Source organism: Hypanus sabinus, chromosome 3, assembly GCF_030144855.1.
Source record: "Hypanus sabinus isolate sHypSab1 chromosome 3, sHypSab1.hap1, whole genome shotgun sequence".
Classification (NCBI taxonomy): domain Eukaryota; kingdom Metazoa; phylum Chordata; class Chondrichthyes; order Myliobatiformes; family Dasyatidae; genus Hypanus; species Hypanus sabinus.
The window spans coordinates 21,171,935-21,199,904 of record NC_082708.1 but is presented as its reverse complement, the minus strand read 5'-3'; the positions used below and the strand labels follow the sequence as shown (position 1 = coordinate 21,199,904).

The following is a 27,970-nucleotide window of genomic DNA, read 5'->3' as shown; positions in this document are numbered from 1 at the left end:
GGAGCATTTGGGCTCTCATTCGGGCTATGCAGCAGTTTCTTCCCCCAAGCTATCAGACTCCTCAATATCCAGAGCCTGGACTGGCTCCTTACTGCCCTACTGTATTGGTTATTATTTATTGTAATGCCTGCACTGTTTTGTGCACTTTATGCAGTCCTGGGTAGGTCTGTAGTCTAGTGTTTTTTTTTCTGTGTTGTTTTCATACAGTTCAGTGTAGTTTTTGTACTGTTTCATGTAGCACCATGATCCTGAGAAACATTGTCTCATTTTTACTATGTACTGTACCAGCAGTTATGGTTGAAATGACAATAAAAAGTGACTTGACTTAACTTCAGGTGTTTTGTTGAGTGCGAGGAGAGTCAACATACAAGATTTTGAAGGGAAAATAGAAATCCAAAAGAAAATTGCAGATGCTTTAAATCTGAAATAAAATTAGAAAATGGTAGAAAAACTCACCAGGTCCGGCAGCATCTGTGGAAAGAGAAACAGTTCACATTTCAGGTGGAAGACCCTTTATCAGAACTGAGAAAGAGAGAAAGCAAGTTAGTTTTAGAACTAGATAACTAGTTTTAGATCTTGGATCTAGTCCTGTGCAATGAGACAGGTAAGATTAATGATCTTGTAGTCAGGGATCCTCTTGGAAAAAGTATGATTGAATTTCGCTTTCAAATGGAGGATAAAATCGTTCAATCTAAAACTAGTGTATTATGCTTGAACAAGGGGGACTACAATGGGATGAGGGAGGAGTTGGCTAATGTGGATTGGGAGCACAGGCTATTTGCTAGGACAGTTGAGGAACAGTGGTATACTTTCAGAGAGATTTTTCACAGTGCTCAACAAAAGTGTATTCCAGTCAAAAGTAAGGACAGTAAGTGTGGGGAAAGTCAGCCTTGGATAACTAAGGAAATAAAAGATAGTATCAAATTAAAAGCTCATGTGTACGAAGTAGTGGGAGACTGGAGGATTGGGAAAATTTTAGAAAGCAACAGAGAACAACTAAACAAGAAATAAGGAAAGGGAAGATAGAGTATGAATGTAAATTAGCACAAAATATAAAAACATAGCAAAAGTTTTTATAAATATATAAAGTGGAAGAGGGTGGCTAAAGTCATCGTAGGTCCCTTGGAAGATGAGAAGGGGAAATTGATATTGGATGATAAGGAAATGGCTAAGGCATTGAACGACTATTTTGTGTTGGTCTTCACGGTGGAGGACACGTCTAATATGCCAAAGAAGGATGTTATGGACAAAATGGGAGGTGATGACTTCGATAAAATCACTGTAACTAAAGAGATAGTGATGAGCAAACTAGAGGGCCTGAAGGTAGACAAGTCCAATGGTCCTGATGGGATGCATCCCAGCATGCTGAAGGAATTGGCGGAGGTTATAGTAGACGCGTTGGTAATCATTTATCAAAACTCTCTAGACTGGGCAGGTCCCTGTGGATTTGAAGACAACAAATGTCACGCCACTTTTTTAAAAAGATGTAGCCAAAAGACGGCAACTATAGAGGCCAGTTAGCTTAACATCTGTAGTCGGTAAAATGCTTGAAGCTGTCATTAAGGAAGGAATAGCAAAGCATTTAGAAAAGAGTGGTTCCATTAGACAGACTCAGCATGGATTCAGAAAAAAGGCAGGTACTGTTTGTAAGACACATTCCAGATGGGTTCTGTGAACAGTATACCATGTAATTCACTCATGTTTGTTATCCATCTCCATTCTTTTGTCTCTGTCCTCCCTCCGCCAGCTGTCTCCAGAAAATGGCTACCCGCAATTCTTCTAGAATGTTCTGGGGCATTTTATTGGCCAAATGTTATTTAAGACAAATCCTGTTGACTAATTCAACAAGCCTAACTTATCAATCAACTGAATTACTCAAGTGTCTAATAGAATTAAAAGAACACATTGCATTTTGAGAAAATCTGAAAAAAATAAAACACCCAACAGCATAACTGCATTAATAAAATAAAGCGTGGTCTTAAACCTGTGGTATTACATAAGGTATTGTAATTTTTGGACAGGTGAGCTGGAAGTTTTTGACTGAGGATCTCAGATAAATTTTCTGCATTGCTACCAATGCTTAACTAATATAGCAGTAATGTGGTTTGACCAGAGCAACTGACATTTTAATCATGATATATCTATCTTTTATTCTATTATCTTCCTACATAATTCAATATTATAGTAACACTATTCATTGTTGCTCTGCAATGGTGCATTGAACTGCAAAACTACCTAGCCTTAGTGATATTTTGAGTTGGAATGAGAAAGACTTGAATTAATTAGCACAGACTGGTTGAGTTGCTGATACCTATGTTGTATTTTGTGCCTGTGCAGAGTGCAAATTAAATTTATTTCCTATTGTTTTCAGAATGGGAATTGGTGACAGAAGGCAGTTGCAGAATGTTGATTTCTTTTGCTCCCATTTGTTGGCAGTTTCTCTAAAACATGAAACTTAAGCATTGATTAAAGCTGTACCTCTGTCACTGGACTCTTCCATTAGTGCTGCAGAAAATAGGTATAGAAATGTTTCAGAAAGGTAAGAAAATGTTAATGTGGAAGGACACACTGTTTTTAATGGCTGCATGTCAGGATTTCTTCTCTAAGTGACACAATTGTTGGAATTTCTTAATCCTGGGAACTAATCTCCACCATCCTAACCAACCGTCCTATAGTTATATATTTGAAGCGATCTGAAAAGCAGCATGTTAACCAGCTGACATTCTAGACTGTTAACCAGTCCTTCCACATGAGGCAACACTTCACCTGTGAGTCGGCTGGTGTGATATACTGCATCCGGTGCTCTTGGTGCAGCCTTCTATATGTTGGTGAGATTCGATGCAGACTGGAGACTGTTTAGCTGAACACCTATGCTCTGTCTGCCAGAGGAAGCAGGATCTCCCAGTGGCCAGACATTTTAATTCCACGTCCCATTCCCATTCTGATATGTCTATCCATAGCCTCCTCTACGGTCAAAATGAAGCCACATTCAGGTTGGAGGAACACCACCTTATATTCCGTCTGGGTAGCTTCCGACCTGATGGCATGAACATTGATTTCTCGAACTCCTGTTAATGCCCCTTCTTCCCCCATCCCTTATTTATTTATTATTTTCCCCCCTCCCCCTCTCCCTCTCACAATGACTCCTTGCCTGTTCTCCATCTCCCTCTGTGCTCCCTTCCCCCTTTCTTTCTCCCCAGGCCTCCCGTCCCATGATCCTTTCCCTTCTCCAGCTGTGTATCCCTTTTGCTAATCAACTTTCCAGCTCTTAGCTTCATCCCCCCACCCCGTCTTCTATCAATTCAGATCTTCCCCCCCCCCTCTTTCAAATCTCTTACTATCTCTTCTTTCAGTTAGTCCTGACAAAGGGTCTCGGCCCCAAACGTCGACAGTGCTTCTTCCTATAGATGCTGCCTGGCCTGCTGCGTTCCACCAGCATTTTGTGTGTGTTGCTTGAATTTCCAGCATCTGCAGATTTCCTTGTGTTGACATTCCACATTAAACTCATTTAGAAAAATAAAGCTAATCTTTCTTTAAAAGTAAATGAAAAAGGTCACTGACTTGTATACAGCTTGCATTGTTAAAATAGTTTGACCCGAGGGTGCTCATTGCATATATTCCACTTACCAGAGGAATTAGTGACATTTCTGCTGAACTGTTTGTGACATCAGAATTTGGAGTTCAATTCCGATGTCCTCTGAGGGAAAGTTTGTACGTTCTTTCCATGTGCATATGGGTTTCCTCTAGGTCATCTGATTTACTCGCACAGTGCAAAGACCTACCATTTAGTACATTAATTGGCCATTGTAAATTGTCCTGTGATTAGGCTAGAGTTAAATCAGTGGGTTGTTGGTGGTGTGGCTCAGTTGGCTGGAAGAGTCTGTTCTGCGCTGCACCTCTAAATAAGTTACTAAATAAAAGTGAAAGTGGAATATTAGTTCTGACACAAAGTCAAGTGACCTCTCAGTATTTCAGAAAAGGACAACAGAAGTAGAAACAAGACTATTTGGCATCTTGTGCCTAATGCGCTATTTAGTGAGATAATCGTGGGTCTTTTGACTCAGAGCTACTTTCTTGTATTAACCTGCCTTGAGACCCAAATTCCTTTGATCTTTTGCTTGAATATATTCTTCTGGGTGATTTCTTAAGACTTACTATGCTCTATTTAGTTCTAGAGCATAGAAACACATCCTTCAGCCCAATTTGTCCATGCCTATCAAGGTGTATGCTAATCCCATTTACGTGCATTTGCCTCCTTTATCTCTACTTCTTTCCTATCCATGCGCCTGTTCAAATACTGTAAATTGTACCTGCCTCTGCCATCTCCTCTGCCAGCTTCTTCTGTATACACATCACCCTTTAACTAGATGGACTGAAGAGTCTATATCTGTGCTAGTGTTCTATGACTCTAGAGGTGTACAGAGCAACACTTCCTTTGTGGGGGAAAAATCCCCCTTCTGATCTTATTTAAATATTTATCCTCTCACCTTAAACCTAGATCCTTTAGTTTGTCTCCCCTACACTTGGGTGGGGGGTTGATGGTGGAAACTGTCTATTCTGTGTATGTCTTACATAATTTTATAAACCCTTATAATCAGAATCAGGTTTATTATCACTGACATAGCTTGTGAAATTTAGTTTTAGCGGCAGTATAGAGTAGTGCATTAGTTACAATAAGAAATTTATAAAAATGGTGAGAAAAAGCAAAATAATAAGGTGGTGTTCATGGATCATCCAGAAATCTGATGGTGGAAGGGAAGAAGCTGTTCCTAAAACATTGAGTGCACATCTTCAGGTTCCTATACCTCCTCCCCGATGGTGGTAGTGAGAAGAAGGTGTGTCCTTTATGGTGGGATGGCTAATGCCCATGCAAGTCATCCCATAGTTTCCTGTACTTCATTGAGAGCAATTCCGGAATATCCAGCCCTCTATTCCGGGTATCATCCTGCTTAATCATGGGCCAGAGTCTCCTCTACTTCCTGAGAAGACTAAGGTCCAGTGGAGTAGGCAGGCCTCTACATGTTCTTCTGCTCTGTTGTCACCAGTACAGTCCTCTATGTGGTGGTTGGCTGGGACAATGGCATTAACACGAGTGATGTCAACAGGCTCAATAAACTGATGAGAAAACTTGGCTCTGTTAGAGGAGTCAAACTGGAGGCTGTGGTAGAACAAAGGACCCCACGGAAAACCCTGGCAATTCTGGACAATGTTTCTCACCTTGGCTGAACAGAGGAGCACTTTTAGTAATAGACTAAGACAACTGCGCTGCTCCAAAGAGTGCTATATGAGGTCATTCTTACCCTTGGTCATTAGGCTTTATAATGAGTCAACCTATAACCGGGGAAGTGATGACCCCCCCCCCCCCCCCCCCCCAATAGCCTGTTCGAGGTAACCGTTTTTTTTATTCTTATTTTCTAATATTTGTATATCTGTGTTCTGGTAATGTTACTGTGACACTGTAACTTCCTTTGCAATCAATAAGTAGCTATCTATCGATCTGATTTCTTCTGCACTCATCCTAGTGCTACCACAAGTGCCGGTAGGTGAACTGTAGCACAGATGAGTGGTAAAAGAATACATAAAAGTGGTGGAAGTTGATGGGCACATGAGAGAGAATAACTTGCAGGACTATATGGAGAAGAAACCAAGGGGAATAGGATTGATGATTGCTGCAGGCTAGCCAAATAGCCTTCTTTTTTGTTACCCTTTTGACAGACAGGAAATATTTGCTTAATTTCTCTGGGTTGGCCATGCTTAGAACTTATTTCCGTAATAAGCTTTTGTGCCTTAAGTGGTTATTTGCCTCAACCCGTGCATAATTCTTGAAATGTTAGCCTTTGTTTGCTGTGAAACTGTTTAATATGGTATCCCAGTCAAAAATTGATGACTTGTGTGTCATACCTGTTTAGTTTGTTTAGTTATTTCCAGTAACAAGAAGTTGTGACAAAAATACATCAGATTGCAAGTCCATTTTGTAAATACTATTTTATGCAAATCCTGCATTTTAGCCCCAGTGGGACTTTTGTTTGGTTTACTCCTGCTCCTATTTCTTATATTCTTATGTTCTTATGTTAAGTTTTAATATTAGCCATCCCACATATGAAACATCTGTCATACTTGAAACTTGCAAGCCAACTTTTTTTTAAGCAAGATTCCAGGCCCCCAAAAGTGGTCACAACATCTTTGTCTTAGTTCATTTTTTATTGCACCTAATTATCTTTAGTACTGTTTGTAGCTGAGTGACTAAGATTTAAGACAGTACTCTTGAAGCGTCTAACCACAATCTGTGCACTGGCACTTCACTTGGTGCTTATGATATATTCTTAGTAATGAGAGCACTAATGGAAGCCATGCTAAAAGGGGGGGTCAGTATAGCAATATAGAGATGTAGTATTGACAGCACTGCTATGCTAAGACGTGGTATGGAGCCAGCCATGAATTGCCTCTGTGGTAGCATGTGAATCTCTGAGATGGAGAGAACTGTGTCAGAGTTATACAGCACTGAAACAGGGCCTTCAGCCCACCTCATCCATGTTGACCAAGATGCCTATCCAAACTGGTTGATGTGCTTGCATTTGGCTCATATCATATCTCCTTGTATGTGTCCATATGTCTTTCAATTATTGCAATTGTACTCACCTCTGCAGCTCATTCCATATACCTATCGCCCACTATGCGAAAACAATGCAACTTAGTTCCCTTTTAAATCTATATCTTCTCATTTAAGATGCCTCACCCTGGTTTAAAAAAGAAGTTTGCAAGTAAACAAAGAGGATGAGATAGCTTTCATCACATCCGGCAGAAGAAACAGAGACACAATATGATCCAGGTAATCTGTCAACCCATGTGGTAATGACCTGCACTCACTGCACCAGCCAGGATTTAACTCTGAGCTGCACACTCCCTACTGACTGGCCAAACTACTTGCTCAGGCCTGCCCATCACCAATCCTCATAAGCAGACCTTTCACACCAAACAATGGGAGAAATTGATTGGGTGGGCTGTTGCAGTGGAGAGAAGGGATTTGCAGGAGGCTTCCAGAACCATACTTCACACTGCTTGGCCTAAGAAAAAAGTATTTCTAAAACAAAGAGGACCACATAACAATGATCATATTTATGGGCTGTAAGTGCTATGAGTCAGCACTCTACAGAGTGGTGCTGAGCAAGGTACCAGTGGACTGGCACTGTCAATACCACCAAGCACTAGAAAAACTATCAGTTGTGACCCTGCTCATAGCCACAAAATTGTGGGTTCAAATCTCAATGATGAGTAGATCTGGTGATTTGGGCATCTATTCCAAAACATTTCTGGGCCCAAATATTATGAAGCATCTGGATGAATTTCAGGCATTTGGCAAGGAGAAGAACACGAATTGTTGGTGAATGAGTGGAATTTGTGGCAGGCATTGAACATTGTGCCTTAAATCTTCAACGCACAATTCCCTCTGCTGGAACCTAGTTAAGTTAAAGTTAAAGTCTGTTTTGAGCCTTATAGGCTCATCAGGCCGGTACTTATGCTGGTTTCCATAGTGTGAAGCAACACTACCCCACACTACCCCCCCCCCCCCCCCCCCCCACTGCCCCACAGTAGGATGTCAGTCTATTGCAAGGTTAACCCCCAGCATTTTGTCAGTACCCATTTTCAGCTGGGTGGACTGGAGCAATGTGTAGTTAAGTGCCTTGCTCAAGGACACAACATGCTGTCGGCTGGGGCTCGAACTCATGACCTTCACATCACTAGTCCAACACCTTAACCACTTGGCCACGTGCCACACACAGGAAGCCTAGAGTAACACAAAATGTTGGAGGGACTCAGCAAGTCAGGTAGCATCTGTGGAAAGGAATAAAGAGTCAATGTTACATGCCGAGAACCTTTTTCAGGAATGAGAAGACTGGGAGGAAACCAAAATAAGAAGGTGGGGTTGGGAGGAAAAGTTAGAAGGTGGTAGGTGAAGCCAAGTGAGGGGAAGAATCTGAACAGTGATCTAGATAGGTTAAATAAGTGGAGAAGAGATTGATAAAGGGAGTCTAATCTGGCAAAATAAGGTCCTTCACTTTGGAAGGAAGGGTGAGCAAGTTATTATTTAAATTGCATGAGTCTATAAAATGCTATGGTGCAGCGAGATCTTGAGTTTAGAGTACATGAAACACAGTATGGAGTCGCACTATGTACTTGAGAAGACCATAAGACATAGTAGAATTAGGCCATTTGGCCCATTGACTCTGCTCTGCCATGGTTGATCCTTCTCTTTTCCCCTCTTCAGCCTTCATAGCCTTCTCCCCAAAACATCTAATGCTGTGTCCAATCAATAACCTATCAAGCCAGCCTTAAGTACACCCAACAACCTGTAGGTTTTTATAAGCTTCCCAGTCCTCTGTCTTACAACTAATTTTTGTTGTTGTATGCCCTTGTAGCGGTGTGCTACACGCAGCGCTAAAATTACGACACGGAGTCGGTAACTGCAGTCGAAGGAAAGAACTTTATTCGAAAACTTCAGCCTCACTTTTAAGCCTCCCTCAACCAGCCCCCCATGGCGCAGAGGCTCCAAAGCTCTGTGCTCGCAAACCCCCGTAGGCTATCTAATTGTGAGTCGGTTCGGATGCGCCAGGAAATGGGTCGCCACATAACCCCCCCCCCAGAACCGGCGATACACCCCCCAATGTCCACAGTCTGGGCCAGAACCTGCTTGGGAGGTCGGCCTCTGCGCCGAGGCGCCGGAAACTCGGCCGGTTGCGCCAGGTCCACATGGGCCGGTTTGAGGCGGTCCACCGTGAAAACCTCCTCTTTCCCCCCAACATCCAGCACGAACGTGGACCCGTTGTTCCGGAGCACCATAAACGGCCCCTCGTATGGCCGCTGCAGCGGTGGCCAATGCCCGCCCCTTCGTACAAACACAAACTTACAGTTCTGTAGGTCTTCGGGTACGCAGGTCGGGTGCCGCCCATGCTGTGAAGTGGGTATGGGGGCCAGGTTACCGAGCTTCTCGCGTAGTCTGCCCAGGACTGCTGCGGGTTCTTCCTCTTGCCCCCTTGGGGCTGGTAGGAACTCCCCGGGGACGACCAGGGGCGCGCCGTACACCAACTCGGCCGACGAGGCATGCAGGTCGTCCTTGGGCGCTGTGCGGATGCCGAGTAGGACCCAGGGAAGCTCGTCCGCCCAGTTGGCTCCTTGCAGGCGGGCCATGAGGGCCAACTTCAGGTGACGGTGGAAACGCTCCACTAGCCCGTTCGACTGTGGGTGGTAGGCAGTTGTGTGGTGCAGCTGAGTCCCCAAAAGGCTGGCCATAGCTGACCACAGGCTGGAGGTGAACTGGGCGCCTCTGTCGGAGGTAATGTGGGCTGGTACACCAAAGCGAGATATCCAGGTGGCGATCAGGGCTCGGGCGCAAGATTCGGAGGTGGTGTCGGTGAGCGGGACCGCCTCTGGCCATCTTGTGAACCGGTCCACGATAGTCAGGAGGTGCCGCGCTCCGCGCGACACTGGCAGGGAGCCCACGATATCCACATGAATGTGGTCGAAACGCCGGTGGGCGGTATGGAACTGCTGCGGTGGGGCTTTGGTGTGCCGCTGCACCTTGGCCGTCTGGCAGTGCATGCACGTTTTGGCCCATTCACTGACCTGTTTGCGGAGTCCATGCCAAACGAACCTGCTGGAAATCATCCAGACAGTTGTCCGGATGGAGGGATGCGCCAAGTTATGAATGGAGTCGAAAACACGGCGCCGCCAGGCTGTCGGGACGACTGGACGGGGCTGGCCGGTGGCGACGTCACAGAGTAGGGTCCTCTCACCTGGGCCTACGGGGAGGTCCTGGAGCTGCAAACCGGAGACTGCGGTTCTGTAACTCGGAATCTCCTCATCCGCCTGCTGCGCCTCTGCCAGTGCCTCAAAGTCTACCCCTTGGGAAAGGGCATGAACGGTAGGGCGCATCCGCCACGACATTGTCCTTACCCGAGACGTGCTGGACATCCGTCGTGTATTCAGAGATGTAGGACAGGTGGCGTTGCTGGCGGGACGACCAGGGGTCGGACGCTTTCGTAAACGCAAAGGTAAGCGGTTTGTGGTCCGTGAACGCGGTGAAGGGCCGACCTTCTAGGAAGTACCTGAAATGCCGGATTGCCAGGTAGAGCGCCAACAGTTCCCGGTCGAAAGCACTGTACTTAAGCTCGGGTGGTCGCAGGTGTTTGCTGAAAAACGCCAGGGGTTGCCAGCGACCTGCGATGAGTTGCTCCAGCACCCCACCGACTGCCGTGTTTGATGCGTCCACTGTGAGGGCGGTAGGGGCGTCCATTCTGGGATGTACTAGCATTGCGGCGTCCGCCAAAGCTTCCTTCGTTTGAACGAAAGCGGCGGCGGACTCCTCGTCCCAGGTAATGTCCTTGCTCGGACTCGACATCAGGGCGAACGGGGCGCATGATCCGGGCAGCTGAAGGGAGGAAGCGGCGGTAGAAATTGACCATACCTACGAATTCCTGAAGGCCTTTGATCGTGGTGGGTCGGGGAAAGAGGCGGACCGCATCTACCTTAGCGGGCAGAGGGGTTGCCCCGTCTTTAGTAATCCTGTGGCCCAGGAAGTCAATGGTATCGAGTCCGAACTGGCATTTGGCGGGGTTGATTGTAAGACCGTACTCACTCAGTCGGGCGTGAGTTGACGGAGGTGGGACAGATGCTCCTGACGACTGCCGCTGGCTATGAGGATGTCATCCAAATAGATGAACGCGAAGTCCAGGTCCCGTCCCACCGCGTCCATTAACCGCTGGAACGTCTGTGCGGCATTCTTCAGGCCGAACGGCATGCGGAGGAACTCGAAAAGGCCGAAAGGGGTGATGAGAGCCGTTTTGGGGACGTCGTCAGGATGCATCGGGATCTGATGGTACCCTCGGACGAGGTCTACCTGGGAGAAGATCCGTGCGCCGTGCAGGTTTGCTGCAAAGTCCTGAATGTGCGGCACAGTGTAGCAGTCCGGTGTGGTAGCCTCGTTCAGCCTGCGGTAGTCGCCGCACGGTCTCCAGCCCCCCATCGCTTTGGGCACCATGTGCAGGGGGGAGGCCCATGGGCTGTCGGACCGCCGGATGATCCCCAATTCCTCCATCCTCTGGAACTCCTCCTTCGCCAGTCGGAGCTTGTCCGGGGGAAGCCGCCGAGCGCGGGCGTGGAGGGGTGGTCCCTGGGTCGGGATGTGGTGCTGTACGCCGTGCCTGGGCATGGCCGCTGTGAACTGCGGTGCCAGAACCGATGGGAACTCCGCCAGGACCCTGATGAAGTCGTTGTCGGACAGCGTGATGGAGCCGAGGTGAGGGGCTGGCATCTGGGCTGCACCCAGGGAGAACGTCTGAAAGGTCTTGGTGTGGACCAGTCTCTTCCTGGGCAGGTCGACCAGTAGGCTGTGAGCCCACAAAAAATCCGCACCCAGAAGCGGTTGGGCTACGGCGGCCAGTGTGAAGTCCCACGTGAACTGGCTGGAGCCGAACTGTAGCTGCAGCTGACGGGTGCCATAGGTCCTTACTGTGCTGCCATTCATGGCCCTCAGTGGGGGACCCGGTGCCCTGCTGCGGGTGTCGTAACTCGTCGGAGGTAAAACGCTGATCTCGGCACCAGTGTCGACCAACAACCGGCGTCCCGACCTTCTATCCCACACATACAGGAGGCTATCCCGATGGCCAGCCGCCGTAGCCATCAGCGGCGGCTGGCCCTGGCGTTTCCCGGGAACTTGCAGGGCGGGCGACAACGGCGGGCTTCTGCGCCCCACCGCTGGTGGTAGAAGCACCAGTGTTCATTGGGCCGGGGGTGGCGGGCTCTGCGGCCGGGCCTGGACTGGTTTGCTGTCGGGAGCGTGGCTGGGAGATCTGTGCGATGGACGCCCCGCTCACCTTTTTGGCGTTCCACAGCAAGTCCGCCCGGGCTGCCACCTTCCGGGGGTCACTGAAATCCGCGTCGGATAGCAGCAGGTGTATGTCCTCGGGCAGCTGCTCCAGGAATGCCTGCTCAAACATGAGGCATGTGTGTCCGTCGGCCAGAGACAACATCTCATTCATTAAAGCCGATGGAGGTCTGTCGCCCAAGCCATCCAGGTGCAGTAAACGGGCAGCCCGTTCGCGCCGTGAGAGTCCGAAAGTCCTGAGGAGCAGGGCTTTGAATTCCGTGTACTTGCCGTCTGCACGAACTGTACGAACTCCGCGACCTGGGCCGCTGTGTCCTGGTCGAGGGAGCTCACCACGTAGTAGTAGCGGGTGTCTTCTGAGGTGATCTGGCGAACGTGGAATTGGGCTTCGGCTTGCTGGAACCATAGGTCCGGGCGCTGTGTCCAGAAACCCGGCAGTTTCAACGAAACCGCATGAACAGAGGCGGCGTCGGTCATTTCTGGTCCAAAAATCGTTTGGACCGTCGGGGTCACCAATTGTAGCGGTGTGCTACACGCAGCGCTAAAATTACGACACGGAGTCGGTAACTGCAGTCGAAGGAAAAAACTTTATTCGAAAACTTCAGCCTCACTTTTAAGCCTCCCTCAACCGGCCCCCCATGGCGCAGAGGCTCCAAAGCTCTGTGCTCGCAAACCCCCGTAGGCTATCTAATTGTGAGTCGGTTCGGATGCGCCAGGAAATGGGTCGCCACACCCTCTCTTTTGCTTTTACTTTAGCTTCAACTTCCCTCGTCAGCTACTGTTTTGGCATTTGAGTATTTCTGTTGGAATGTTAGCTTTCATTGTAAGTGCTATGAATATAAAAGAAGGGAAGTTTTGATGCAACATATGCAGACTTTTGAGCCCACGTTTAATTTTGGTCTGCAAACTTAAAGATTGATATGGAGCCAGTGCAGGGAAGGTTCACTTTGATTATTGGAATGAAAGAATTAATGTAGGAAGAGAAGTTAACCAAGTCAGCCCTTCAACCATCGGAACGTAGAAAAATGATGGGTGATTAAAATATTCGAGGCTTGCAAGGGCAGAGTGCAATTGATGGGGCAGTTACTGAATTCCTGCCAAAAACAAATCACTGGGCTGAACAAGCTTTTTCACAGCTGTCTTTGTACAGTGCAAGAAGTGTCCAAATGATGTGCTTGGAATGGTAATGTGGTCAAAGCAATTATAATTATGCAGAGAGCTGAAATTTCGTAGAAAGTAGACCAGATTAAACTAAATGGCAAACCTGAGGATGTGTGGTTTTGTGAGGCATTGTGGGAAAAACTCTTAGTTTTATGGTACGAGTTATTTAAGTAAGGACATTGCTAAATGCAGGACCATGCACAAAGCTAAATCATAGACCATAAGACATAGGGGCAGAATTAGGCCATTCAGCCTGTGAAGTCTGCTGTACCCTTCCATCATGGAGTTTGTTTCTCCATTACATCGTAGCTGATTTATTCGTACCTGTGTATTCACCTGAACAGGAACAGAAATGTTTTCTTTTTATAGACAGTTTCATGTTGTAAAACCATTGGTAGAAGGTCTGGTTTAAAAAAAACGAATTGTTTGAGAAAGTAGGTGTAAGTTTAAGCATTCTGTGAAGAATGACTGTAGATCACTGTATCCAGTGCATCATTCTTTATAACTTCGACCTTCTCCATCGAGATCCTACCAGTAAGCACACCTTTCTCTTTCCCGCACCCCCAAACCAAGTTTTCCATGGGGTTTGCTGACTGACTGCTTTTCCCACTCGTCTCTCCCCATTGATTGCACTTATCCCTGCAGGCATGACCAGCCACTACGCCACTTCCCTCATTACCATTCAGGGCCCCAAGCAATGCTTCTGGGTGAGGTAACACTTTACATGTGGGTCTGTCAAGATCATCTTCTGTATACAGTACTCCCGGTATGGCCTTCTCTACATTGCTGTAGACTGGGGGATTGTTTTGTCTAGCAGTTTCACTCAGTTCACTGCAAAGGGCATGATCTCCTGGTGGCCACTCAATTCAATTCACCTTCTCATTGCCATTCTGGCATGTCTGCATGGCCTCCTTCACCAAATTCAGGTTGGGCGAGCTTTGCCTCGTATTCTATTTGGATAGCCTCAATCTGAAGGTATGAACTTCAATTTCTCCAAATTCCATAAATCTTGCCTCCTCACTTTTCCATTCCTCATTCTGGTTACCCCTTCTCTTCTCATCTGTGCATTGCCTCCCTCTGGTGTCCCTCCTCTTTCCATTTTTCCCATGGTCCACTCCTATCAGAAACCTCCTTCTTCAGCCCTTTACATCTTCCTCCTATTCCTTTCTAGCTTCTTACTTCATTCCCTTCCCTCACCTGGTCTCATCTATCACAAGGCAGCTTGTAGTCCTTCCTCTCCCTCCACATTCTTATTCTGGCCTCTGCCTCATTTCTGTTCCAGTCTTGATAGAGGGTCTCAGCCCAAAACATCAACTGCTTATTCCCCTCCATTGATGCTACTTGACTTGCTGAGTTCCTCCAGCATTTTGTATGTTGCTCAAGATTTCTAGCAACTGTAGAATCTCTTGCGTTTTACCACAGGGTTGTTGCCAGATATCGTGCACATTGGATGTCCTTCAGTAACAAGGGCAATGGACATTCGGTAGCTGTGTATTTCTTGGTGAATTCCACCAGACCAGGCAGAGCTGAGCATTACCACATAAAAGACACATGATCATCAGCTGAGGCACAAAGAAAAACAATGGGGAATTTAGGTCAGGACCAAAATGAAAATTGCTCATAAAAATACAAAGGGCTATTCAGACTTCAGCCTTTGATATAAGTGTAAAGGAGATGAGCTTGCATTGCAAACAGTCGTTTTAATGTAGCGTACGCTAAATATTGTATACTTGTAATAAATTATGGGCACTTTACCCTTAAGGTAATTCTATGTTCTGTTAAGACAAATGTGTTAACCTTGTTGGTACAATTTGAAACGTACTCATTCTGCAATCTTAGAAACTGACATGTGCCAATCCCCGTCACTTGCCAGTCCATGTATGGTTTCTGAGAACTGTGCATAACCCAAAGTTTCTAAAATTCAAAGATGCAATCTGCTGAGATGGCTGTTGGCTAAAACCACAAAAGTTGTAATAGGAAGTTAATTAGCTAGAGGTTAGTATGATCTTGGCTAATTTCTAGGTTAGTTAATTATTATTAGATCTATACTCCTGATACAAAGCATGCTGGACCACAGGAGTTGCCAGATCACAGATTGCTCGACTAGAGTTTCAAACTGAATGTATGGAACAGATATTTGAAAAAGGCACCTTGAATTGATAAAACTACTGGGAACAGTGTAACTCTCCAAAGATATTTTCTAATTTGCTCCAGTGATGCTCTGGTAATTTTCAACTCATTAACTGATAACACATACAGTAGCTATGATTTCCTCTAATATTTGGCAATATCACAGAAGATGATATTGAATAATTGTTTTATAACTAAATGCAGAATCAGTTATGTGGGCATATGATTAATCAAAATGCTTGAAATGAACAGACCATATGACTTAGAAGCTCAGATGAGAATTTCACTCTGGTATGTACTTGGATTATAAATTATGAGATTAAGGAGCAAAATTGTGAATTGTGCATGTGGCAGTTTATTCACAGTTATGGCTTTCCTGATTGTTTCTCTAATTCATATATTTCCCTAACAGGCTCACCACGTTACAGAGATAAATGGAATGCCAGTGGATTTATTGAAAAGAAGAACTGCATGGTAATATTTTCAGTAAAGAACGTAAAGGCCTTGAGTATTGTTTGAATTTTGTATGGCTTTGTTTTAATATCTTGTGTAAGTTGTGCTTGGGGAAAGACATGTAAAATCTTTGATAAATACTGCTTTGATCTAGCAGTTTCATATCTAATTGCATAGCACTTTAAGTATCTTCATCTATCTATTCTGAGACAGTAAAATTTTGTGGTCAACACACACAAAGTGTGCTGGAGGAACTCAGCAGGCCAGGTAAAATCTATGGGGGGGGGGGAAGGTACAGTTGACATTTCAAGTTGAAATCCTTCAGCAGGACTGGAGAAAAATTGCTGAGGAGTAGATTTAAAAAGTGAGGGGAGGGAGAGAGAAACACCAAGTAATAGGTCAAACCTGGAGGGGGAAGGATGAAGTAAAAATCTATAAAACTAATTGGTGAAAGAGACAGAAGGTCATGCAAGAATGAAAAAGGGGAGGAACCCCAGAGGGAGCCAATGGGCGGGCAAGGAGATAAGGTGAGAGAGGGAAAAGGGGATGGGAAATGGTGAAGTGGGGAAAGGGCAGGGGGCATTACTGGAAGTTTGAGAAACTGATGTTCATACCATCAGGTTGGGAGCTACCCAAAAGGAATATGATGTGTTGTTCCCCCAACCTAAGCGTGGCTTCATCATGACAGCAGAGGAGGCTGAATGCGTTTATCGGAATGGGAAGTGGAATTAAAATGGGTGGACACCCCACTTTTTCTGGCAGACAGTGTAGATGCTCGGTGAAGTGGTCTCCCAATCTATGTTGGTTCTCACTGATATACAGGAGGCTACACTGGGAGCACCAAACACAGTAAATGACCTCAACAGATTCACAGGTGATGTGTCGCCTCACTTGGAAGGACTGTTTAGGGCCCTGAATGATAGTGAGGGAGGAGGTGTAGAGGCAGGTGTAGCATTTGTGCCACTTGCAAGGATGTGTGCCAGGAGGAAGATCACAGTTGCTTAATAGAGCTGTGGAATATAGCTAAGTTTGGGGGCAATGACAAGTATCTTGATTTCATATCGAGTGAAAAGAAAATCTCAAATGTCGGTATTCTTCCAGTGTTCACAGACCTATACTGGCTTGCATTACTACAAGTTCTCAACAATCTATACAGTAGGTCTGATGAAGGGTCTCAGCTTAAAACGTCAATTGTTTATTTTTCATAAATGCCGCCTGGCCTGCTGAGTTCCTCCAGTATTTTGTGAGTGTTGCTTTACATTTTCAGCACTTGCAGATTTTCTCATTTTTATACAGTATGTCTGTCTATAGGGCACAGTCTGATTCCTTTATTTTAAATCTCCTTTAGCTCTAAGGTCTTGCAGAGGAACAAACAATTCTTTTAAGTTGTTTTCTCCAATGAGTTTTTAAGCCAGATTTTTTTCTAATTTTCTCATCATCAAAAGAAGGAAGCAACAACATGCCAAGTATTCTAGTTAAAGCCTTCCAAGGCCTTCTATGAGGCCATTATAAAGTTTACCGAAAATGTTTTGGGCAGAATCTGAATTTTCCTACCAGTGCATGCCAGTACTCATTTTCATCTTGCTCTTAAAGCCATTAATTTTAATAGTGTTATGCACTAAGATACTATACCCCTACTTTACTGGAGGATTGATAGTAACCTTGCCAATGTTTTATATATGAATCCTGTTCTTAATAAAAATAAAACTAGTATTTGTCATGAATTCAAAAAGTGGTCCAGTATGTATGTTTACAAATTTATCCAGTAAAAACAGTACTGATGAATTGTGTATGACATATACTGAAAATACGATAGGTCCCCAGTGAGGAGTTATGAAACATGAGATTCTGCAGTTGCTGGAAGTCCAGAGTAACACACACCCAAAATGCTGGAGGAACTCAGCAGGTCAAGCAGCATCTATGCAGAGGAATAAACAGTTGACATTTGGGGCTGAGACTCTTAATCAAGATTGAACTGTCTGCCTGAAATGCCAGCTGTTTACTGCTCTCCATAGATGCTGCTTCACTTGCTGAGTTCCTTCGGCATTTTATGTGGAATTCATAAGTAGCTCACAGAGGTATGTTTAGGAAAGTCTTCATCCTCCTCTTGATGGGTATAAAATTCAGTTGCCCATTTTAAGTCTAGTGAAATACCATTAAATTTTTCTTTATAACATCAATAGATATATTACAAATGGGTTTAATTGACTAGAGTAAGCAATCATTTAATAGGCAGGGCTACTATTCTATGTAACAAATACATGTTATTTCTTCGATCTATGTTTCTGTAAGTGGAAATAGTAGGTCACGTGGAAACGTTGTGGAAATGTACAGCTGTCAGTGCTTTCTCTGTAATGGAAGCATTACACCTGCAGCTCCTATAAATTTGCCAATAATCATCTTTGCTGTTTGTACTGCCTACACATGGTGAATTTCCATACTGCGTGAAATTTTAGTACATGCAGGAAGAACCAGAATCCGGTTTAATATCATTGACGAATGTCATGAAATTTGTTTTGCAGCAGCATTACAGTACAATATGTTAAAAGTACTATAAATTACAGTAAGAAAAAATATATTAGGTAATCTGTGCAAAACAAAAGCCAAGTAGAGAGGAGATGTTCATGGGTTGATTCACTTTGGCAACCTAGTGATTAAGTTGTAAATACTGAAAAATACCTGAAATTAATAAATTCTCAGTGTGGGAATCTATAAATCCAATCAGAGTGAAACTTGTTGAGGGTTTTCTTTCTAGGTGAAAATACGGGCAAATTTTTTATGTTTGAAAGGAAAGGTATAACATGCTTTCGTGATCTTTTTTTTTTGAAGGTAGTCTGATGTCTTTTGACCAACTTTCTAACAAATTTAAGTTACCTAAAACTTATGTTTTTAGATATTTACAAATCAGAAACTTTTTAAATAAAGTTTTACCATCCTTTCCCAATTCAACTCCGACGGATTTTTTAGATATAATTTTTACCTTGAATCCTTGTCAGAAGGGTTTAGTGGCTCTTATTTATAATATGATCATGAAGATACAACCAGAAATGTCAGGCAGAATTAAACAAGAGTGGGAAAAAGAGCTTCATTATGCTATATCAACAGAAAAATGGGAAAAAATTTTACAAATGGTTAACTCTTCTTCTATATGTGCTAAACATGCTTTAATACAATTTAAGGTGGTACATAGAGCCCACATGTCTAAAGATAAGCTTGCTCGATTCTACTCCCATATTAACCCTCAATGTGACAGATGTCACTCAGAAGTTGCTTCATTGACCCACATGTTTTGGTCATGTCCCACCTTATATAATTATTGGAAGGATATATTTGCTATCATTTCCTCAGTTTGGAATATTGATTTACAACCCCATTTTATCACTGCAATTTTTGGTATACCAATTGAGGATGGTAGTCGATTCTCCCCTCCAATTAGACGAATGATCGCCTTTGCAACTCTAGTGGCTAGAAGGTCTATATTACAAAATTGGAAAGAAGTAAACTCTCCTACCACATTTCAGTGGTTCTCTCAAACTATTTCTTGTTTGAGCTTAGAAAAAATTAGAAGTACTATTTTTGACCCATCAATTAAATTTGAAGAAACTTGGGGACCGTTTATTCGACATTTTCATATGAGTTAATTTGACCTCTTCCGGATCTTTTCTTTTTATCCTTGTTCTGGTATGGAGTTCCGGAGTTCTTGACACTATCATGTACATATAAAATATTATTATTGCCCATGTTAGTTTAGGTTTATTGTTTTATTTCAATATATATTTTTTCTTGTATTTTTTTTCTCTCTTTTTGTGATTATCCTTTTTCATATACAATTAATACAGGTTTGATCGATTATTTTATGATGTTCCTTGCTGATATCTCAATAAGATATTGATATCTTATTACTAATTTAACTTCAAGCCTAGTGTATTTATAACCTATTCAATATTATGTTATGTTATATTTTTTTATATATGAAACTCAATAAAAAAATTGAAAAAGAAATTTTTATGTTTGAATTCTCAACGAAGTCTAGTAAGTTGTCACATAATTAACTAATTCAAAACACAGAAACTCCAGGGAGCTGAAGCAGTTCTTGAGATGGTAAAGTAATTCACATGATGAAGGTTGTTATGAAGCTAGGGTTCATTACAAAGTCTCCTGATGTGAACTTCCTTGGGGATTGGGGTTAAGATTGTTGCGATTCCTGAAATACATAATAACGTGACTAAAGAGACTGGAACTTACAGTAATTTTTTGGATTATGGAAAAGATGTCAAATTGACTTAAGTGGAATGGGGAAGGGGTTTGTGTTTGGCAAGTAACACTGAATGGCAGAAGTAGTTATTTTGATGCAAATTATGGGTTAGAAGCTATGAACAATTCCTTTTGATAGAGAAGCTAATAAACGAGTCTTTGCTATATGGTTAGGGATTTATAGCAATACAAAAAAGGTGCTTTTTTTCCTATTAAATTTATTGACATAATTTGTTCCCTTTCTGTATTTTTGCAATTATTGTTGGTGAGTCGAGCAGGATTAATGTTTAGTCATATTTTGTGATTCTCTATCTGTTGATCATTCATCCACCCATTAAGTTTGTGCTGGTTATTTACTGTACATTGTAGACAACTGGGATTTTAAATGTGTGTGAACTTTATTCCCACAATTGCTGGTTAAGCTTTGTCCACACCCTGAAATTTGTACAAAGCATTTTCCACCTGCATCGCTTAATTCCAACTACAAAAGAAACCTGCAAAATAAAGAAGGATGTGTATTACAGGAGAGGAAGGAAAGGGTAGTTCAACCAGCAATATATTTTTTAAAAGTTACCACGGAGTAGACATCAAATCAAAAAGGGTGATGAAAACAGGGCTGAAAGTGTTATACTTGAATGCATGAAACATACAGAATAAGGGAGATATCTTTTAAGACCATAAGACACAGGAGCAGAACTAAGCCATTCAGTCCATCGAGTCTGCTCCACCATTTCATCATGGCTAATCCATTTTCCTTTCAATCCCATTTTCTAGCCTTCTCCCATTAACCTTTCATGCCTTGACTATTCAAGAACATAGCAACTTTCACCTTGAATACACCCAATGACCTGGCCTCCACAGCTACCTGTGGCAACAAAATCCACAGATTCACCATCCGCTGGCTAAAGAAATTTTTCCTCATCTCCTTTCTAAATGGATGCCCTTCTATTCTGTGATTGTGCTTTCTGGTCCTGGAATTCCTCCCCACCCCACCCCCAACCACCACCCTATAGGAAACATCCACTGTAACAAGGCCTTTCAGCATTCAATTGGTTTCAATGAGATTCTCTTCCCCCCCCCCCCCCCCCCCCAATTCTTCAAAATTCCAGGTGGTAAAAGGCCCAGAGCCATCAATTACTCATCCTACGATAAACCTTTCATTCCTGGAATCTTTCTGATGAGCTTCCCCTGAACCCATTTCTGCTTACAATACTCCCAACTGAGGCCTCACCATTGTCTTATCAAACTTCAGCATTACGTCCTTGCTTTTATATTCTAGTCCTCTCGAATTGAATGTTAACATCGCATTTGCCTTCTTCACTGACTCAAGCTGCAAATTAACTTCTAGGGAATCCTGCGCACAAGGACTCTAAGTCCTTTTGCAACTCGGATTTTTGAATTTTCTCTCACTTTAGAAAATAGTCAACCCTTTAATTTTTTTCTACCGAAGTGCATAACCATGCACTTCCTGGCACTGTATTCTATTTGACACTTCTTTGCCCATTTTCCTAATCTGTCCAAGTCCTCCTTCAGCCTCCCTGCTTCCTCAACAATACCTGCCACTCCAACAATCTTAGTATCATCTGCAAACCTGGCCACAAAGCCATCAATTCCATCATCCAAATCATTGACACACAACATAAAAAGAAGCGGTCCCAACACTGACCCCTGTGGAACTTCACCAGTTACTGGCTGCAATCAGAAAAGATACCCTTTATTCCTACTCTTTGTCTCTTGCCAATCAGCCAATGTTTTTTCCAAGTCAAGTCGCTTAACCATATACATGCATATAACCTATATAACCATATAATGTTTCTCGAAATGAGATGTTTCTTTGAACACATAACACACGACACATGATGATTTATGAAGGTACGGATAAAATTTACAGATGAATCACATAAATAACAAACTAAAGTGCATTAATTTTAAATATTGGAAGGACGGAATAAATTAACTACTGACACTTTGAATACAATGTGACCTCAACTTCAGAAGCCTAATGGCCTGGGGGAAGAATCTGTTTCTCATCCTGACCGTACTTGCTTTTATGCATCACAATGTCCTGACTGATGGTAGAAAGTTAAAGGGGATGCTGGATGGATGAATGGGATCCTTAGTAATACTAAGAGCCCTGCAATGCATTGCTCCTGATAACTGTCCCCAATGAATGGTAGGGAGACATTTATCCATGCTAGTATATTTCTTCAAGTAACATGGACTCTTGTTTTTTTTAATAAATTTTTTATTGAATTTTCAAATAGCTACATGGACTCTTGTTAAGCAGCCTCATGTATGGCACGCTGTCAGAGGCCTTCTGAAAATTGAAGTACACAACATCCGCTAATTCTCCTTTATTTATCCTGCTTTTTATTTCCTCAAGGAGCTCTTAACAGATTTGTCAGGCAGGATTTTCCCTTAAGAAAACTGTGCTGACCTTGGCCTTCTTTATCATGTGCCTCTAAAAGTACCCCAAAACCACATCCTTAACAATCGACTTCAACATCTTCCCAACCACTGAGCTCAGGCTAACTGGCCTACTATTTCCTTTCTTTTGCTCTTCTGCCTCCACCCTCTTCTTGAAGAGTGGAGTGATATTTGCAGTGTTGTAGTCCTCAGGAATCATTTCAGGATCTAGTGATTCTTGAAAGATCATTACTAATGCCTTCACAATTTTCTTCAGTTACCTCCTTCAGAACTCTGGGTGTAGTCCATCTGGTCCAGGTGACTTATCTACCTTCAGAAATTTCAGTTTCCCAATCATCTTCTCCCTTGTAAGAGCAACTGCATTCACTTCTGCCCGCTGACGCTCTCAAACTTCCACAAACTGCTCATGCCTTCCATAGTTAAGACTAATGCAGAATACTTATCCTCACCTCATCTTGCATTTCCTTGTCCTCCATTAGCACCTCTCCAGCATCATTTTCCAGCAGTCCAATATCTACTCCTGCTCCTCTTTTACTTTTTATATATTTGAAAAAAACTTATGGTATTTTAAATAATATTGTTGGCTACCTTACCTTCATATTTCATCTTTTCCCCCCTTAAGGCTTTTTTAGTTGTCTTTTATTAGTTTTTAAAAATTTTCCAAATTTTACTTTCCCACTAATTTTTGGTCTATTACATGCTCCCTCTTTTGCTTTTAGGTAGGCTTTGACTTCCCTTGTCAGCCACAGTGGTGACATCCTGCCTTAAGAATACTTCATCTTTGGAATGTATCTTTCCTGGTCCGACCAATTTGCCTCTAGCCATTGCTGCTCTACCATCATCCATGCTAGTGTCCCCTTCCGATCAACTTTGGCCAACTCCTCTCTCATGCCTCTGTAATTCTCTTTACTCCACTCTAATAATGATACATCTGACTTTAGTTTCTCCCTCTGTAATTGCAGGATGAATTCTTTTAAATTATGATCACTGCCTTCTAAGGGTTCCTTTACTGTAAACTCCGGAATCAAATCTGGTTCATTATGCAACACCCAATCTAGAAAGACTAACTCCCTGATGGACTCAGCCACAAGCTGCTCTAAAAAGCCATCTTGTAGGCATTGTACAAATTCTGTCTCGAGATCCAGCACCAACCAGATTTTCCCAATCTACCTGCATATTGAAATCCTCCATGACCATTGTAACAGTGCTCTTTTGACATGCCTTTTTGTATCTCCCATTGTAATATGTATCCCATATCCTGGCTACCTTTTGAATGCCTTTATATACAGAGCCTATAAAAAGTATTCACCTGTTTCCCCCCCCCCCCCAGAAGTTTTTATGTTTTATTGTTTTACAACATTGAAACACAGTGGATTTAATTTGTTTTTTTTGACACGATCAACAGAAAAAGACTATTTCGAGTCAAAGTGAAAACAGATCTCTACAAAGTGATCTAAATTAGCCACAGATATAAAACACAAAATAATTGATTGCATAACTATTCACCCCTTTCGAGTCAGCATCTGGTGCATGCACCTTTTGGCAGCGATTACAGCCTTGAGTGTATGGATCGCCTTCTATCAGCTTTGCACATCTGGACATTACAGTTTTCCCCCCATTCTTTACAAAACTGCCCATGCTCTGTCGGATTGCATGGGAATTGTAAGTAAACAGCCCTTTTCAAGTCCAGTCATAAATTCTCAATTGGATTGAGGTCTGGACTCTGACTTGGTCACTCCTGGACATTAACTTTGTTGTTTTTAAGCCATTCCTGTGTAGCTTTGGGTTTATACGTGGGGGTCATTGTCTTGCTGGAAAACAAATCTTCTCCCTCTCCTAAGCCGCAGTTCTCTTGTAGACTGCATCAGGATTTCCCTGTATGTTGCTGCATTTATTTTACCCTCTACCTTCTCAAGCCTTCCATGGCCTGCTGCAGTGAAACATCCCCAAAATATTTATTCTACATTTTTTTGTACACTTTTCTAAAATGTCTATAGTACTGCTTCATTATGAATTGTCTTTTTTTTTGTATCAGAGTCTTTCATTTCTTGGGGAGAATCTGCTACTGTCTATCATGTGTTAGCAATTGCACAAGTAAACTTTGAAGATACATCTTTCTAATTCTGTAAAATAATAGTTCTGAGTCTTGTAAATTATTTACTTAACAGCTTGTCAGAATGTCTGAAACCTGATGGTACATTATAGCAACACCCACAAAATGCTGGAGAAACTCAGCGGGCCAAATAGCATCTATGGAAATGAATATAGTTGATGTTTCAGGCTCAGTCCTGCCGAAGGGGCTCGACCCAAAACATCAGCTGTACTCTTTTCCCTAGATGCTGCCTGGCCTGCTGAGTTCCTCCACTATTTTGTGTGTGTCGCTTGGATTTCCAGCATCTGCAGATTTTCTCTTGTGATTGGTACATTAAAGCAGTTATTTGATTGCATAACTCCAGGCAAAATGCAAGTTTATGACAAAGGGTACATGATGTAAAACAAACATACTGTGGGGGAAATGTGTGCTAGATATTCCTGAGAAATTTTCATATTGAAATATTTTAATTGATGCTCTCTTCAATTGTAGTGCAAGTTGTCGCCTGTACCAGGTTGTGTTCATCACAGTGGCAGTTCTTCTGTTTGGTATTTAATGCGTTAAACTCTCTGCTTGCCAACACCAAGAAGAATGGGGCAGGAGAAAGGAAAATATGACTTTTACCTAGGCTTGGTATTAGCCATTAGCTCCAGCATATTTATTGGAGGGAGTTTTATCCTAAAAAAGAAAGGCCTCCTCAGACTGGCCAAAAAAGGGTCAATGAGAGCAGGTAAGATACCGTTTGGTAAATAGCCCAGCAGTAACGTTGTAATGTGAATCAAGTGAAGTAGTTTGGATCACTGTTCTTACCCCTGCTTCATTGCCTCAACAACTAGAGATCAACAATACGTGAGGAGAATTATTTAAAATCCACTTCTATTTCCATGTGGCAGTGGATTCTACAGTAATATAACTTGTTTTTGATAGTAATATAACCTGTTTTTATATTACTATTGCTTGTAATTATAAATATTGATATTTGATAAAAATCATTCAGGCCAAATAAGCTTCATAATGTGCCTGTTGTTGTCTTTGCATCAAAATATGCTGTACTCTGCCTTTGTATCTTTCTGGGAAATTAATATGTATTCATTTCATAAAATTATGCAACACAGAAAAAGGCCATTTTGCTTGGCCAGTCTTTACATATATAATTAATCCCATTCCCTTCCTTTCCATGTATGCTGCAAATTCTTCCCTTTCAACTATTTACAGTTTTCTTTTGAAAGTTACAATTGAATCCATATAAAAACAACCAACTGCATAAACTTACACCACTGTGCTCTGTCATACATCCCATTCTTTGCTTTTTCTTTTGCTAGCTCTCTCATAACCTATGTCCTCTGGTTTCTGACCCAACTCTTGCCAGAATCATCATCATACTTGTTCCATCAAAGTCCTTTGTGATAATGGAAACTTTTAGTAAATTTTTCCCGAGCTATATTTTAGCTCTGACAATAGCTGGTTGACTAATATCTCAACATAAGTAATGCCCTGCACACGTAGTGCTGTTTTAGTCAATCTCTGTACCTTCTTTGAGCCTTAGAATCCTTCTTAAATTTGGTCTCCTGAACAGGTTAAAATACCACCTGGCACATAATCTACACCTTATAGTGTATTGGTCAGGTTTCTTAGTTTTGTACTCTGCATTCTGTCAATCCAGGGATCCTGTGTACCTATCACAGCTTTCTTGTTTTGTTCTACCAGAATTTAAATGTGTCTTTGTGTATATCTAAGCATGCTCCTGTTAATTCACTAGTTTGTACATAGATGATGGGTTCAATTACTTGCTGGAATGCCTTTTGTGGTGGCTCACTTAAGTAGTCTATAGCCTGATCAGTCAGAAAGATCAACATGTATTGAATCATTTGTTGTTAGTTCAGATAATATGTCTTTGTTGCAAGTTTCTCATCACTGAAATAATTGATTATTTTCCTTGATATTTGTTAATTTAGGTCAGGGAGGACATGCATATCTTAAAGAATGGCTATGGTGGGCTGGACTATTGTCAAGTGAGTGCAAGAGGAATAATGTGTGTTCCAAATTATGAATTACCTTCATTTCCCTTTTTGTCATTTCATTCCCCCTGAAGGCATCGATTTCTTGAAATAATCCATTAGCATCGAGTGCCTTACTCAAATGCCCAATTTTCTCTTCCAATAATGTTTCATTTGGCAACTTTACCCCAATGGGCATCCAGGTTGACTTAATTCAGGAACACTAAAGCACGTTATAACAGCATTGCCTTGGCTCTGTGATCAACTTACTTAGAAAATCTGGACATCGAACTTGGAATAGTTCTGGTTTTTAGTCCTCAGTTATTTACTTAGCTAGCTTGCCAATTTATAATTGCATTATTAAAGGAGCTTTACATGTAATTCTATAATAATTTAACCTGCTGCACGATTAGGAATGGAGCAGTTTCTGTGGCAGTTTGAGGCGAGATATGTGTCCAAATTTGACCACTGTTTGATCTTGGCCTTTTGCAATTTACAATGTTAAGCAAGGTCCCCTGATATTGGCCAATTTTTTCTAATGTTCTATCGTTTGCCAATGTAAATTTAATGCAGTGATTGAATATTTTTAATATTTTTATTCATTTATTTCATATTTTATCTAATCCTGTAATACTTCAACATGTCTGTGCTATTCTCGTTCTGCTTTCTGATGGTAGCCAAGATCTTAAGTTCTGGAAATCAGTGGCAAAACTTTGCTTTTCCATTTCTCTTTTCCCTTTATTGTAATTCTGTTTGCCCAATTGTGTGTCTGCCCTAACACCGTTTCATGTAGCTTAGCATTAGCTTTTGTTTGATAACACTACTATGAAGCACCTTAGGGCATTTTATTACATTTCAAGTAATTTCTGTGTTGTAAAAACCTAGCGATTTCGCATATTCTTTGAAAAATCCTCTGCAAGTTTCAAACCCCAGAGAGGATGTCATAAGACCATAAGATATAAGAGCGGGGCAGGCCTTTCGGCCCATTGAATCTGTTCTGCCATTCTATCATGGGCTGATCCAATTCTTCCAGTCATTTCCACTCCCCTGCCTTCTCCCCATACCCCTTGATGCCCTGGCTAATCAAAAACCTCTCTATCTCTGACTTGACCTCCACAGCCGCTCATGGCAACAAATTCCATAGATTTACCACTTTCTGACTAAAGTACTTTCTCCGCATTTCTGTTCTAAATGGACGTCCTTCAATCCTGAAGTCATGCCCTCTTGTCTTAGACTCCCCTACCATGCTAAATAACTTTGCCATATCTAATCTGTTCAGGCCTTTTAACATTTGGACTGTTTCTGTGAGATTCCTCCCTCATTCTCCTGAACCCTAGGAAATACAGCTGCCAGATGTTCCTCATATGGTAACCTTTTTATTCCTGGACTCATTCTCATAGATCTTCTCTGAACCCTCTCCAATGTCAGTATATCCACCTGTATCTTCCACCAAAGTGCATGACCATGCACTTTCCGACATTGTATTTCATTTGCCACTTCTTTGCCCATTCCCCTAAACTTCCTTAAGTCTATCTGCAGGCTCTCTGTTTCTTCAACAGTACCCGCCCCTCCACC

At 42.6% G+C, this 27,970-nt stretch overlaps 1 protein-coding gene across 3 annotated transcripts in view; it reads left to right on the top strand.

The window, feature by feature from the left end:
- The window catches only part of nipa2 (NIPA magnesium transporter 2), a 50,537-nt gene that overhangs the window by 11,738 nt on the left and 10,829 nt on the right, over positions 1 to 27,970 (top strand). For 2 of the 3 annotated variants that reach the window (XM_059963838.1, XM_059963841.1), the window contains exons 2-4: positions 15,585 to 15,646; positions 24,891 to 25,128; positions 26,354 to 26,410. In XM_059963838.1, coding sequence (XP_059819821.1) covers positions 24,990 to 25,128; positions 26,354 to 26,410 — 196 coding nt within the window. In that variant the 5' untranslated portion in view covers positions 15,585 to 15,646; positions 24,891 to 24,989. Of the gene's footprint in view, positions 1 to 6,727; positions 6,830 to 15,584; positions 15,647 to 24,890; positions 25,129 to 26,353; positions 26,411 to 27,970 lie in introns of all 3 variants that reach the window. The other variant, XM_059963840.1, reaches the window with a different exon arrangement.